This window comes from Salvia hispanica, chromosome 1, assembly GCF_029641045.1.
Source record: "Salvia hispanica isolate PSC_SH4W2 chromosome 1, Shi_PSC_v1, whole genome shotgun sequence".
In the NCBI taxonomy this organism is placed as follows: domain Eukaryota; kingdom Viridiplantae; phylum Streptophyta; class Magnoliopsida; order Lamiales; family Lamiaceae; genus Salvia; species Salvia hispanica.
In genome coordinates, this window is record NC_142692.1 from 30,051,614 (window position 1) to 30,065,626 (window position 14,013).

Here is a 14,013-nt window from a genome sequence, read left to right on the forward strand (position 1 = left end):
ATCATGTTCTTCATTTTTTGTGTTTTATTTTTAATTTCTAATATGCTCAGTATGTTGGGTTCTCGACTGATGGATTTGTTGTTGATGGCAGACTATATATGCTAGCTCGAATTTATTTAGTTACTTGAATGTAGGAGGATATTCGTTCGTAGAATGTTATTGTTCCATGGTTTCTTCTAAGTAGCAAATAAAATTTCCAAAAGAGCATGTCTCGGGAAATCATCAACAGCCGCGAGCTGCAGACGACAACGGATTAAAGGCACGAATGCCAGCATGGTGATGTAGTTGACTCCCTGACCAGTCCCGAGCTGGCCGTAGGCGGAACATAGTTTCAGGGCTTGAGGGAACTAATGGCCTCCCGGGCTGTTGCAAGAGATGAGAAAGATCCCTTCAGTTTCTGCATTTCATGAGATTGTCAAATGCCACGCGTTAACTTATTTATCACATGGTTTGTCGTTTAATACTATATGTTGATTACATTTATAGAAAATTGTAAACAATATAACCAACAATCCTTCTACATTATAGACTAATAATTTCAAAAGATTTTTCAGTTGATACCTTGTAAAAGTAATTTATTGATAATCTCAACCTAGGGTTACATGGATCTGGAATTATATGGATGAAGATTAAGAAGTGGATGCAAACAAAGATATTGAAGAGAAGATGGTGGGGCTGCTGCAGATTGTGATCGTTCTCGTCGTTGCATGAGACTCTTGAGTCGTTGTTGGCATCGAATGCTAGCTGCAGAGGTAGAGAATGACGGATAGGTGTAGTGGTGCTAGATTGAACTTGAATTCAATTTGTTGTAGCATTGTAACATAGATGAAAACCATCTCTCATATCATCATGGTGCCACATTTTTTCAGGTGGCAAGTCAAAAAAGTTGCTAACTCTAGTGAAGCTGAGAAGCAAAGCTGCATTGATTGATACTATACAATAGTTGGACCTTACTCCTTAGCAAATTCAGATATTTTTCAAGAAACAAGTGATAGTCCCCTACCCTGCTTTTGTCCCCTAAAAAAGTCTACAAGATATGCACCACTACTTTGTTTTGATAACTGTACAAGAGAAGATAAGGGCAAGCATTGTATTTGCTTTGAAAACTTTCATTTGAAGCATCACAAATCAGAATATTGCCTAATAATTGTCAGCTAATTTCTTAAGCTCCATAATGCTTTTGAGTTGAGACCCTAAAGTTTATTGTTTTTTCACTAGTGATTGATAAGATTCTCTAATTACACTGATCTCCATGTACCATTTTTTCAATAATCACACAATATAGGTTTTGGATAGTACTATAATTTTTTCATTACCAACATTTTCTTGGAATACCATGTAGTGGAAACTGAAAGGTCTGCAAAAAATTAATATTAGTATTGGAAAATAATGATATTTTTCTTTGAGGGGAAGCAAAATGATGAGCAATGAGAGGCCCCAAGAATTGCACAGAATTAGATTGAATGGAAAGAAAGGCAGGGCCCTTTGATGCACCACTTTGAGGGTGGAATATATTAATGGTAGCAACAGGTGGTGGAATGTAGAATAACTTCCTCTTTTCTTTCTACCCTTTAGGAATATTTATGATCCTATTCCTATAGGTATCATTTAATAGTGCAACAGAAAATCCCATGTGACACATAATTTGCAAGGGTAAATTCCCCCTAAAATGCATTGGATATAACTTCACTAATAGTGTAGTTTTAATGAGGGATGGTCCAAAAGAATGTGTATGGAAAGACGAATTCTTTCACAAACTTCAACCTGTTACTCGCACCATACCTATGTTGTCTTTTTAATTCATCTGTCCCAATAAAGAAAAAAAGGAATCAACACATTGGAACATTAAAAGGACATTTTTCCTGGGCTCTATGGTTGAACTTTTTTTTGGAAGATCAAGGGTTGGAATCCCCATCTTCAACATGAATATTTAATTGTTCAAATCAATAGTTAGACTGCCAAGGTGAAAATATAATTGTAACAATACAAAAATAAGATCATTTTAACTTTTATTTGTCAAGGTGGTGCTGTGCTCAATGCATATATACTTGATCTTTGAAACTATAAGATCTTTCTATTCTAGTGTAGTTAATAGATGAGCATCTTCTTTTTGTGTCAATGTATAAAAGAGTAAAATCAACAACTTTTATGTTTATATTTAAAGATCCAACAATATAAAGAGAAAACAGTCAATGTGTGGCTATTGGTGATTGACTTTAGTTATGCTTGTGAATAATGTCTAAAAATGTAAAATTCTACTTTTTATATTCATTTATTAATCAGTAATTGGAATTTATTCTTCACAGAACTCAAACATTGCTTTGAATATGCTTTTTTTCTGTAGATATAAAAAAAGTTCACAAGGACTTTAACTACCAATGGGCCCCCTCTAGAATTTATCTTTAGTTATTCTTCTTGGACATCACTCAACCTTTCTTTTAAGTCTACTTTTGAGAATATTGCTAATTTTTATTAGTGTTGATTCTATATTCTGATTACCAAATACTACGACTACATAAGAAGAGTAGAAAACTATTTTGTCAAAGAATTTATAACTTGAAATGTCGAGTCAAGACTATATTGCCATGGATGACAATTATTGGACGCAAAAATAGTACGTATGATCTACATATTTTATAATATACGTATACAGAGAGACACTCTATTATGTTAGACTTGTGTTCCAACTTCACAAATGTCTTTTCTCTACCAAATAAATAAAGTCACCATAATATGACGAAAAATAATGTAAAGTCACATCATTGGTAGACGGAATTTTAGCATTCCTCTTGTATAATCTTAAATTAAATCATTAGAGGGAATGTGCACAATTCTCGCGTATAATCTTCGTATAATCTTATATTGTACGCACTTTATCTTATTGAGTGACGTTTTTTCTTCAAGAATATATGTGTCGTTTTGAAATATTTAAAACGTTACTATTATAAATTTACAAATTTTTCTCTTATTAAGTGAAATTTATTTCCATTCAATTAGACTTGCTTCCAAAATTATCCGCTGTTGATTTCAATTATACAATTCACAAGAATATGTATGTATATCAACATTATACAATGTACATTTAGCAATATTTTGATTGCACATATTTTTATATACATATATAGTTTCACATATTAAGTAGGGCATATTTTCAATATATGAGGAAATAAGATTATGTCTTTTGAGGGAAACTGAAATGCTCGTGTTATTTCCTCTATTTTTACATTATAGTGTATACAGTAATATAGGCGTATTATAATAATGTTTTATAGTACTCTACTGTGCAATATACACAGATAAAACACGACAGCACTTTATTTAACACACACCAATATTAAAATATATTAATCCCAATTAATATACTCCCTCCGTTTCTTTAGAGCGTCTCCGGTGGTGTCCCTCCCACTAGCCCCTCCCACTATGACTTCCCATAAAACTGTCTGTCACGTCATCACTAGTCCCTCCCATTCCACTGCCACATCACTAGCCCTTCCCACTGTAGTAGGACTTCCTGCAATTATTCAATTTACGGTTTATAATTTACGGAATTAAAATGTCGACACGGAATACGGAAAAATTCAAAAACTTCATTAAAAAAATTATATAATTAAAAAAAAAATACATAATTTAAAGAAAATTACATAATTAAAAAAAATACATAATTTAGAAATAAAATTACATAATACCCTCGGCTCTCACTCCTCCTCGTCCTCGTCCCCGTCGGCCGTGCCGCTGCCGCCTCCGACGTGCCCGCCCCCAATCTCGACGCCATAATCATCAATGGGTGGCATTCTTAAATTGCGCCGACATTGATCGACCACATCCTTGCACAGCCTTTTGAACACAGGATCGTGGGTGTTATACCACTTACTCGTGCTCTGCATCAGGGTCTTCGTTAGCTGCGCGCGGGCGAGACGGTCGTTACTTGGGTCTTCTGGGGCCTCCGATTCGACCTCGTAGGACCCGCTGCCGCTGCCGCTTCCCCTCACCATCCACTGTGCAGCCTTTTGCCCCATCGGGCGACGACGACGGCGAGAGTCTGTTCGTGGTAGCGGGGCCACTTCCTCGGCTTCGGGGAGCTCGTGCGAACCAGCACTGCTGTTGTACTCACCGGAAGAGTTGATCTTCGTCCGCTTCCAGCCCGAGTCGACACCCACAACAAACTTTTGCGAGTCCTTGACCACGAGAAAGGCCTCCCATTGGTCAAACTCTTTGAACTTCAATTCTTTGTCGGGGTACTGGGCCAAGGCTCGTCTCCGGACATCATCCTCAGACATGCCGCTGGTTGCCATGTGCATGTTGTTGTGGTAGAGGGCGGCAAAACAACTGAGCTTAGGCCTCAACCGAAGCCACTATTTCCGGCATTGCTCGGAAGTGCGAGCCTTTGCCCCAGACGGTTTGCAGACGCGGTAGGCCTCAATAATGCGATGCCACAATCGGTCAACATACTGGTTCGGCCCGACATAGGGATCCTCTACTACACCGACCCAGGCCTTCGCAAGCGCGGCATTTTTCCACACGGTCCAGGTCGTCCTCCTCTCCTCCGCCTCATCCTCACCCTCCTCCTCTGCCGCTGCCCCCGTGTTCGAGGAAGAGCTCGGGACTTTGCCCTTGCCCCTACCCCCGTCCCTACCTCCGCCCCTGGTCTTGCCCTTGCCTTTGCTCCTACTCCTTGCAGCAGGCTCCGCCTCATCGGGAGTCTCACGGATCGACGATAGCCCCAACTCCGCTCCCAGCTCCTCAAAAGAGAAAGTCTTGATGCCGGCGTACTGAGTCTCCAGAACAGTACTAGGGGAATCGTCGGCCAACAAATCTATATATGGGCGATAGACAGATTCCCTATGCGTCATCGGGCTCCTGTGCTGCATCGACCCACCCACCGCCATATTTGGCAGCGTACCGCCCATCCCCACTGCCCCCCGGGCATCATCCCACCCACCCCCGCCATATTTGACGGCATACCGCCAAACCCCGCTGCCCCTGGCATCATCCCACCCACCCCCGCCATATTTGACGGCGTACCGCCCATCCTCGCTGCCCCGGTCATCATCCCACCCATCTGACTCATCAACTGGAACATATTGTAGAACATTTGGGGATTCATCCCCCCCATCCCCGCCATTTGGGGTCCCGCAAAGTTTCCCTCTGTTCCGGTGGGAATTGGAGGTGTGTTTCCGCCGCTCGTGGTGGGGCAATTCCTATTGTACTCCATTGTAGTAGAAATGAAATTTGTGAATGGAATGAAGTTGGGGAGCCCTATTTATAGAGTTTATTAAAAAAATTAAAAATCTCGGACGTCCGACCTTCGCCATTGTGGCGGACGTCCGGTCGGACGTGCGCGTGAGGGGCAAGCCCATGGGAGGGGCACTCGGGACGGGCGTGGGCGGACGTCCCGCTCACTACGGCGGACGTCCGGTCAGACGTCGGCTAGGGGCGACCGGGACGTCCGCCGGTAGAGACGCTCTTATAGTTGAGTCATTTTTCCATTTTGGGAAGTTTCTTCATAGTTGAGTTATTTCTATATATGGTAATTTTTTTCTCTTTCTTACTTTACTCTCTCTTACTTTATTCTCTCTACTTTATTCATTTTATACTTTACTCTCTCCACATTTTCCTCTCTCTTACTTTTTATTTATTTATTTAACACAGTCAACATTCATTTCTAAAACTTCATGCCGAAAAGTTCTGCCTCAACTATGAAGAAACGGAGGGAGTAATATTATAGCTATAAGGCCTACCTAAATACTCCCTCTGTCCCAAATAATTCGACCCAGTATTCCATTTCGGACCGTCCTACATAATTTGTCCCATTTCACTTTTACCATTTTTGGTAGTGGACCTCATATTCCACTAACTCATTTCTACTCACATTTTATTATAAAACTAATATTTTAAAAGTATGACTCACGTTCCATCAACTTTTTTAACCCACTTTCCATTAGATTTCTTAAAACCCGTGCCGGGACAAAGTGTTTCAAATTATTTGGGACGGAGGGAGTAATGTTTATAAAAAAAGTTGTTATGATAACACTAACACGAACACATCTTTGCTGTAATTAAATACTAACCCCTCATTATTGCAATTATGTACAATAATCACAATTTGGGGCCATTAATTACTCATTCAATGGGTCCAAAATTCACATTGATTTTCATTTTGCTTTGAGGAAAAAGTGATCCAAATACCAAATTAAGTGTGAGTGACTATAGGTCAGATTTAACTTAATTTATATAAAAATATACTAGTACAATAGTAAGTATTATACTACTTATTACTACTGTATCAACAATGTAAATTAAAACATTATCCACACACAAGTGAATGGATTCAATTAGTTTACGCTGATTAATTTAGATTACCAGAGTACTCTTGAAAATGAATATTTTTCCTATCCTCGAATATTTCGGATAAAGAAGTTGCGAAAGCGCGTTTATCTTGATAAGCATGGTACGTTCCGAGGTGTAAAGTAGGAGATATGAGATTTCATAATTATGATTAAGAATAAGATGACTTTATGAATTTTCATTTTATACCCTCCCAATTTATCTGTATTCAATACATCTGATTAAGAAGCATAATATCATCAAAGTAGTGGAGATTAATTTATAATCTTATAGTAGTAGTATATTTCTTTCATTATTGATTAACTTTAAAAATCATCTTATTATTTTATTGAGAACAAATAGGAGTATTAGTAAAAACCTTTTTCCGGCGGTTAATCTCACTCGCGGCTAAAGGTTCCGTTTTCTCATTACCAACAATATCACATAAATAAAATAAGGAAAAAACATTTATGAAAAAAAAATGCATGGAGTAAATTTGATTTTCATAAAATATTTATTTAAACAGCAGAAAACAGAGTGGGAGTGTTGTGAGAAAAGTAGACATAATCTCTCCGACTCCGGCCAATCTCCATTGGAGCGGAAGCGGGTGTTTAGAGGAAGAAATGGGTTGCACGCCCTCCAAACTCCACAACGAGGACACGGTGCGTCGCTGCAAGGACCGCCGCCGCCTCATGAAGGAGGCTGTCTACTCCCGCCACCACCTCGCCGCCGCCCACTCCGATTACTGCCGCTCCCTCCGCATGACCGGCTCCGCCCTCGTCGCCTTCGCCGCCGGCGAATCCTTCTCCATTTCCGATAATGCTCCTCCCGTCCTCCTCCGCACTAACCCCCCTTCTCCTTCACCCTCTGCCTCTTTCCACCCGCCGCCCCCAATGTCCACCGCCTCCTCCCGCCACCGCAAACCTCCGCGGCGGCGGAGACAGCCAATCAAACTACCCCACATTCTCTCCGACTCAAGCTTCACTTCTTCCCCGCCTCCGAATCACAATTTCACCTACAATTCGAGACCGAATTCGACCTACTCGGCCACTCCTTCACAGACCTCTTCGATATGGGATTGGGAGAATCTCTATCCCCCGCCGTCGCCGCCGGACTCCGAGTTCTTCGACCAGCTCAACCCAAACGTAACTCCAGCAACCGAAAACGACGATTCCTCCTCTTCCTCCTCCGATGATCATCATCCCTCCTTCATCGACAACGACAAAGCTTCCAGGTTCGCACGCAGCTCGAATCGAAATCCATTCGATCACTCGTCGCCTTCACGCCGCTCAGAAATCAATCAATCGAGAAAGTTCACCAAGAACAGCGGGGAGGAGACGGAGAGAGAGGAGGTCGAGTGCAGTGAGTGGGGCGATCACGATCACGATGACTACACCAGCTCGAGCGATGAGGGTGAAGAGGCGGATTTGAAGTCGAGATCCGATTTTGGATTGAGAAATGAGGAGGCTGCCGATTCAGGGAGTGAGAGAGTGAAGGCGAAGAGCTCCAAGTATTGGAGTAAATTGGATAAGATTTCATCGGAGGATGATGGGAAGGAAGGTGCGAATTCGGAGACAAGGATTGTGGTGAGGCACAGAGATTTGGGGGAGATCGCCGCAGCTCTCATGGAGTATTTCGACAAGGCTGCTTCCGCTGGCGAGCAGGTGACGGAGATGCTGGAGGCTGGGCGGGATCAGCTGGATCGAAGCTTCAAGCAGTTGAGAAGTGAGTATGGCTGATTGCTCTGTTTCTCATGCTCTGTTTATGAGTTTGAGTTGTGTTTCTTTAACATATGACTGAATTTGATTGGATTTTGATTTGGTGTTGTAGAGAGAGTGTATCATTCTAGTGGAATGTTGAGTAACTTGAGCTCAAGCTGGACTTCAAAGCCTCCGTTGACAGTTAAATACCGGTTCGAGCCAAGCTCAGTCGAGCTCTCCAGTGGCAATAAGAGCTTGTGTTCCACTCTGGAACGCCTCTTGGCTTGGGAGAAGAAACTCTACCAGGAAGTGAAGGTATAATGAGCTTGTATATCATGTCTACTTATTTCAGAATTTCAAATCTTATGTGTGTGATCACGATTGCAGGCTCGTGAAGCAGCAAAAATCGAGCATGAGAAAAAGCTATCTGCACTGCAGGGGCAGGAGTACCGCGGTGAAGAGGAGTCGAAATTGGACAAAACAAAGGCCTCAATAAAGAGGCTGCAATCTCTAATCGCGGTGACATCTCAGGCTGTTCAAACCACCTCTTTTGCCATTGTTGGACTACGGGACTCTGATCTGATCCCGCAGCTTGTTGATCTTTGTCATGGGTGAACACTCTCCCACATCTATAATACTAGTATCAATCTTATGCACAACTTAGCATAGGTTAGCTAACTCAGTGAAGCATTTTGTTGTTAACTCACCCTCTTCTCGACTTGAACTACTACATGACAATGGTTATTGCGTTGGTTGTCTCTCGTTTATATGTTCTTCGAAGCATGATAGAATTGGACCTTGCTGGTATATGGAGTCTTGTTGCATTGATACAGTCTGTTTTCGAGCCTTTTGTGATACAGTGAAGTGTGAATTATACCATTAACATATTTGTTAGCATATCATATCAGTTAGGATGAGATATCATAGTATCATAGTAGCCATTGATTCAAGAATCTGTTTTTTATCTTCAAATAAGGTTAGAGCTATTCATTTAGTTTGTCTGAAGCAAGGCTGTTAATCCTAAAACCAATTTTCATGCATACAGATTCATGTACATGTGGAGATCGATGAATCGGTTCCATGCTCTCCAGAACGATGTGGTGCAGCAAGTTCAGGGACTCATCAACAGCGCAGGCAAAGTCGAGTTGACTTCTAACCTGCACCGGCAGGCCACACGCGACCTCGAGTTGGCTGTATCAGGTTGGCACTCCAGCTTCTGCCGTCTGATAAAGTTCCAACGCCATTTTGTCCGTGCCCTCCATGGCTGGTTCAAACTGACCCTACTCCCCGTCCATGGTGAGCCGGCTAATGCCCTCTCCGAGGTTCTTGGTTTCTTCGACGAATGGAAGCTCGCCCTTGAACGCGTCCCCGACACAGTTGCCTCCGAGGCCATCATAAGCTTCAACAACGTGGTGCATTCGATACAGTTGAAGCAAACAGAGGAGGCGAAGATCAAGAAGCAAGCTGAAACCGCTTCAAAGGAGCTCGATAGAAAGGCCTCCACCATCAGAAACCTCGAGAAGAAGTACTATCACTCCTACTCCATGGTTGGCATTGGACCTCCCGACACTAGGCCAGATAACGGAGAGATGCTAGACGCGAGAGACCCGCTTGCAGAGAAGAAAGCAGAGCTCGCTACATATCAGAGGCGAGTGGAAGATGAGATGAGCAAACACTCCAAGGCAGTGGAGGTGACCAGAGCAATGACATTGAATAATATCCAAACCGGGCTTCCCGGAGTCTTTCAAGCTATGACGAGCTTTTCTGCTCTGATGTCCGAAGCTCTTGACTCTGTGTGCACCCGCTCTTATGCCATTTAGTAGGGTAAGCAATCTAAATGGAAGTTGTGAGGTTGTTCATTCTTCTCCCTTCTGACTTTTGAGGCAAGTTGGAGAGCTTTTTTTGGTGGTGGCTTGGATTTTTTTATAGTTTTTGGCAGCTTTGTTCTTTGATTACCAAATATTATCTCTGTACAGAAAACTGCTTGTTGTATTCACTTTTTTTAGACGATAAATTAAGTGATCACCTGAAATATGTGTTATTATATATTATCAAACGATGGTATTTTCAATTATTCCGAATTAGATTGATCCAAAAGTAGCCGAGATTAGTTTTGTCAAGAGATGAATTAAGTATCAAGGCTAAGAGCATCAGCAACGCATCTCGTTGGTGGCTCGATCTGTAGAACAAGCGTGATGGTGTAACGAGAATGTGATGAACGGTGACAATTATTCATTCTGGAAAATAGTAATTACAATGAAAAAGCAAAGTAAAGTTGAAAATTTGTTTATTCCAACGCCCATTTAATCTCTTCTCTAACCGCAGCTTCTTCTTCTGCAGTAAAATCGTTTTTGATGCAGAAGGTTTGGCGTATTTCTTCAGGAGTCTTTCCGGCTATCGTATTGCTTATAGCTTTAATCATCACATCCAGAAGCCCTTCAATATTCAAGTAATTTGCCGCCTGAATCAAATCAAATACTACTAATAATTAAACAAATTTAAACGATGAAACTTTTAGATTAGAGAATCTCGATTAGATGAAATTTGTAGTACATAATAAACAATTAAAAAGTTATAATCTAAAATGCTTACCCGAGTCACAGCAAACAACATGCTCATATCATCGATCATATTCTTCACGTACTTGGAATTGAAATCATAAAAAAAATATGGGTCGGGAGCGTGGTATTCGCAGTCGCAGTAAACGAGCACCTTCGCCAGCGTCGCCGAATCAACATTAGGCAGCCGGATTCCACCGTCGACGATGCAACCGGCTTCAATTAAATTCTTCACAGTTAGCGAGAGCATAGCGACAGCCTCATCTACTTCGAACGCCTTGTCGTCATTGCTGATCAAAACAACTTTCTTAGATGACGCCGACGCCATATATTGAAAATGCACAAACCAAAACAGAGTATAGACAAACTGGAGAGATGTCAGGTAACGTAGTTCGTCAAACTGTATATAGTACTCATTGTTTGGGGTTATGATTTTCTGAAATATGATTTCAGATAATATGATTCCTAATTATATAAATAAAAGTTGTTGGAATTATAAATTTATATTTATTGATTAAATACAATTAACTAGTTAATGTAATAATTATCTATAATTTTGAAATTACATTAATATTTGCTGAATAAGTTAACATAATAGTAGTAATATTTATATTACTTTAATTTTATTACTATTCTTAATTCATATCATAATAATACCAATAATAATAGTAGTATGAATCATGATTAATATTACAATTATAGTTATTTATTATTCTCTCCATTCCTGAAAAGTAGGAGTACTACAAATTTTTTGTTATGCTCGAGTTTTAATGCATAATTGATAAAATAAGAGAGAAAAAAAGAAAAGAAAAGAAAGGGTAATGAAAGTAATGTTAGTGAAGAGTGAGACCCCCACGTTATTAGTACCAATATAGTTGGATTTCTAAAATGTTTAGTCCTTCAATAGATTAATTAATCATTATGTCCAGCCTCTTCAATGACCATGGTTGTGTAAGTTGTAACGAGAATGTGATATGAAAGGTGGCAAACTACGTTCTTAAAATTTTACGTAGTTGCATGCAATAAAACTGGAGGAAATGTGTTTGAAAAATAGTACCACCACTACTAAAAATAATCACCAAAAAGCAAATTAAACATGAAAATTAGTTTATTCAAAAGCCCATTTATTCTCCTTTCTAACAACAGCTTCCTCTTCTGTAGTAAAATCGTTTTTATGTAAAAGGTTTCACGTAAATCTTCAGGAGTCTTTCCGGTTTTTATTTACTACTTGAGACGTCAGATCCAGAAGCTCTTTAATTATTCAAGTAATTTGCCACCTAAAAAATCAATTCAATTCAGTGGCGGAGCCACGTGGTATCGGGCAAATCCCCACCCCCCCTCCCCCCAAAAAAAAAATCATGCATGTAGTATATTTTGGTCATGAAATTCATAAATATATTCAAATGTCTTCATAAATGCCCATCCTCTACTCTTTAAAATGCCCCTCCTCTACTCTTTAAAATTTCCTTGTGTATATTTTCGCCACTCCTATATGGAAATTCGGGCTCCGCCCCTGTACGTATTCCTTTAATTTCTCATCTTGTATGCATGATGCATGGGTGCGATGCGAGAGCAACAACAAGCTTAATTGTCTATAGACACAGAATATCTGAAACATAGTATAAAAGTAATTAGATTAAAAAATAAGTTTTCGATTTCAGTAATCTAGATATGAACGATAAGTCAATCTTGACCATGATAATGACACTTATATCGCTTTTATTAAATTTAGCTTAATTTGATTGAGTCAAAACTCAAAAGTCTATTAGGAGAAGACACGTCTAGATCTCTGGCTCCCTAACCAAGCTGCCATCAATAGTGGAGTACATGTATATAGAAAAAAAAAAAAGACAATTAGATCACAATATTAGTAATCTACAAAAATCATTCCCTCTACTATAAGAGAATTTCGAATTCTTCCTACTTTCATTACATATGTGATATTTTGTTATTGATGGAGTAACATGATCAGATATATTCGGATATTTAGGAGCATGCCCCTAGGTATCTCTTTGCATTCTAGTGTGGAATTAATTTTGTGATTTAACATTTAAATATTCAATAATCATCATATGAGAATCCGAAAATCGGGATCTTCGATATATCATATATCTCTAGCAATCACACCATTTGTATAATGCCATTACAACAATTAAGAAATGCTATCATGCATCATAACTCTTAATGAGAATCATCTTTATAATGACCATATAAATATTTTTATATGAACCTATTCAATCAGGATTTGGTTATATAATCTCCACAAAATTATTACCATAATCAATTCATTATTTTTAATGTATGTTTAATATATAATTAAGTTCTAAGTACTCATCACATAGAATCTAACTCAAGATCCACCGTCGGTAAAACTTCAATATATACATAATGCGAGTGTGGACGTTGGTGTTTGTCCATGTGACAATTCAACCTCACATGTCACAATTTTGTCATTGAGTATTTCAATTTCATGTTTCGTTCGATTAAAGTGATTAAAGTGTTTGAATCGTGATATAATAAGAGATTTTGATATGACCAGCACGTGATATTTGGGGTCAAAGCCTTATATGTAGAAATTAGAATATATACGAAAATGACTTGGGTATCAATTTACTAAATTAGAATTGAAATTACCCTCAAGGGCCTACTAAACGAGTGGTTGGAGATTGACGTAAAGAAAAACAGTATAGTTAATTATAATCCACGATTGATACTGTCATGTATGGTTTGGAAAGTGTAACTAAAAAACGGATAGATTGATAGTTTGAGACAATAAGGTTAGAATTAAGAAAAATATTAAAAGTCGATGGGACTAACTCGAAACATGGTAGATTTATTTTAGGGAAGCAATCTAACTTATACTCCCTCCGTCCGCGAATAAGAGTCCCGTTTTTCCATTTTAGTCCGTCCGCGAATAAGAGTCCCGGTTCACTTTTACCATAAATGGCAATAGGGTCCCACCTTCCACTAACTCATTCCACTCACATTTCATTTAAAACTAATATATACAAGTGGGACCCTATTCTACTAACTTTTTTCCACCCACTTTTCTTAACATTTCTTAAAACCCGTGCCGTCCATGAATGGGACTCCTAATGCCGGACGGAGGGAGTATATTCCAACTTAGGTGGACTGCGCAAGTTTTAAAGTTTGAGAAAGGAAAATAAAATGTGGCAGATAAAGAGAAAAAATAGTGTGAAAATTTACATAACAAGAAATTAGGCTATTCTTTATGGATGCAAAATTAAAAAATAAATAACTATTTTTCAGAAACGATAAGAGTGTTTGAGGCACGATATATAGTTATAGACTTATAGCATGTAGTTGGTCAAAATAGAAAATCAAATGAATTTGTCTAATTGATATCATAACTATTCTAAGAACATCTCCAGGAGGAAGAGGTAAATATACCTAGATATGCCCACGGTTTA

General features: G+C 39.4%; 1 protein-coding gene and 1 pseudogene across 1 annotated transcript; one reads left to right on the forward strand and one right to left on the reverse strand.

Annotated features, from left to right (window-relative positions):
• The first annotated feature begins 6,839 nt into the window (after positions 1-6,839).
• LOC125217610 (nitrate regulatory gene2 protein-like) lies at positions 6,840-10,080 on the forward strand. Its single transcript, XM_048119136.2, has 4 exons — positions 6,840-8,049; positions 8,155-8,339; positions 8,412-8,635; positions 9,070-10,080. The coding sequence occupies exons 1-4, from the start codon at positions 6,948-6,950 to the stop codon at positions 9,842-9,844; spliced, it is 2,286 nt and encodes a 761-aa protein (XP_047975093.1). The 5' UTR covers positions 6,840-6,947; the 3' UTR covers positions 9,845-10,080.
• Positions 10,081-10,311: 231 nt separating this feature from the next.
• Positions 10,312-10,910, reverse strand: LOC125220915 (SKP1-like protein 11 pseudogene; annotated as a pseudogene).
• Positions 10,911-14,013: the final 3,103 nt, after the last annotated feature.

Excerpts from the sequence above, each read along its gene's own strand:
- LOC125217610 (XM_048119136.2), top strand. The coding sequence starts at position 6,948 with ATGGGTTGCACGCCCTCCAAACTCCACAACGAGGACACGGTGCGTCGC. Across the intron at positions 8,050-8,154 it reads AAGCTTCAAGCAGTTGAGAA|AGAGAGTGTATCATTCTAGT; the intron begins GTGAGTATGGCT and ends TTGGTGTTGTAG. Across the intron at positions 8,636-9,069 it reads CTTGTTGATCTTTGTCATGG|ATTCATGTACATGTGGAGAT; the intron begins GTGAACACTCTC and ends TCATGCATACAG.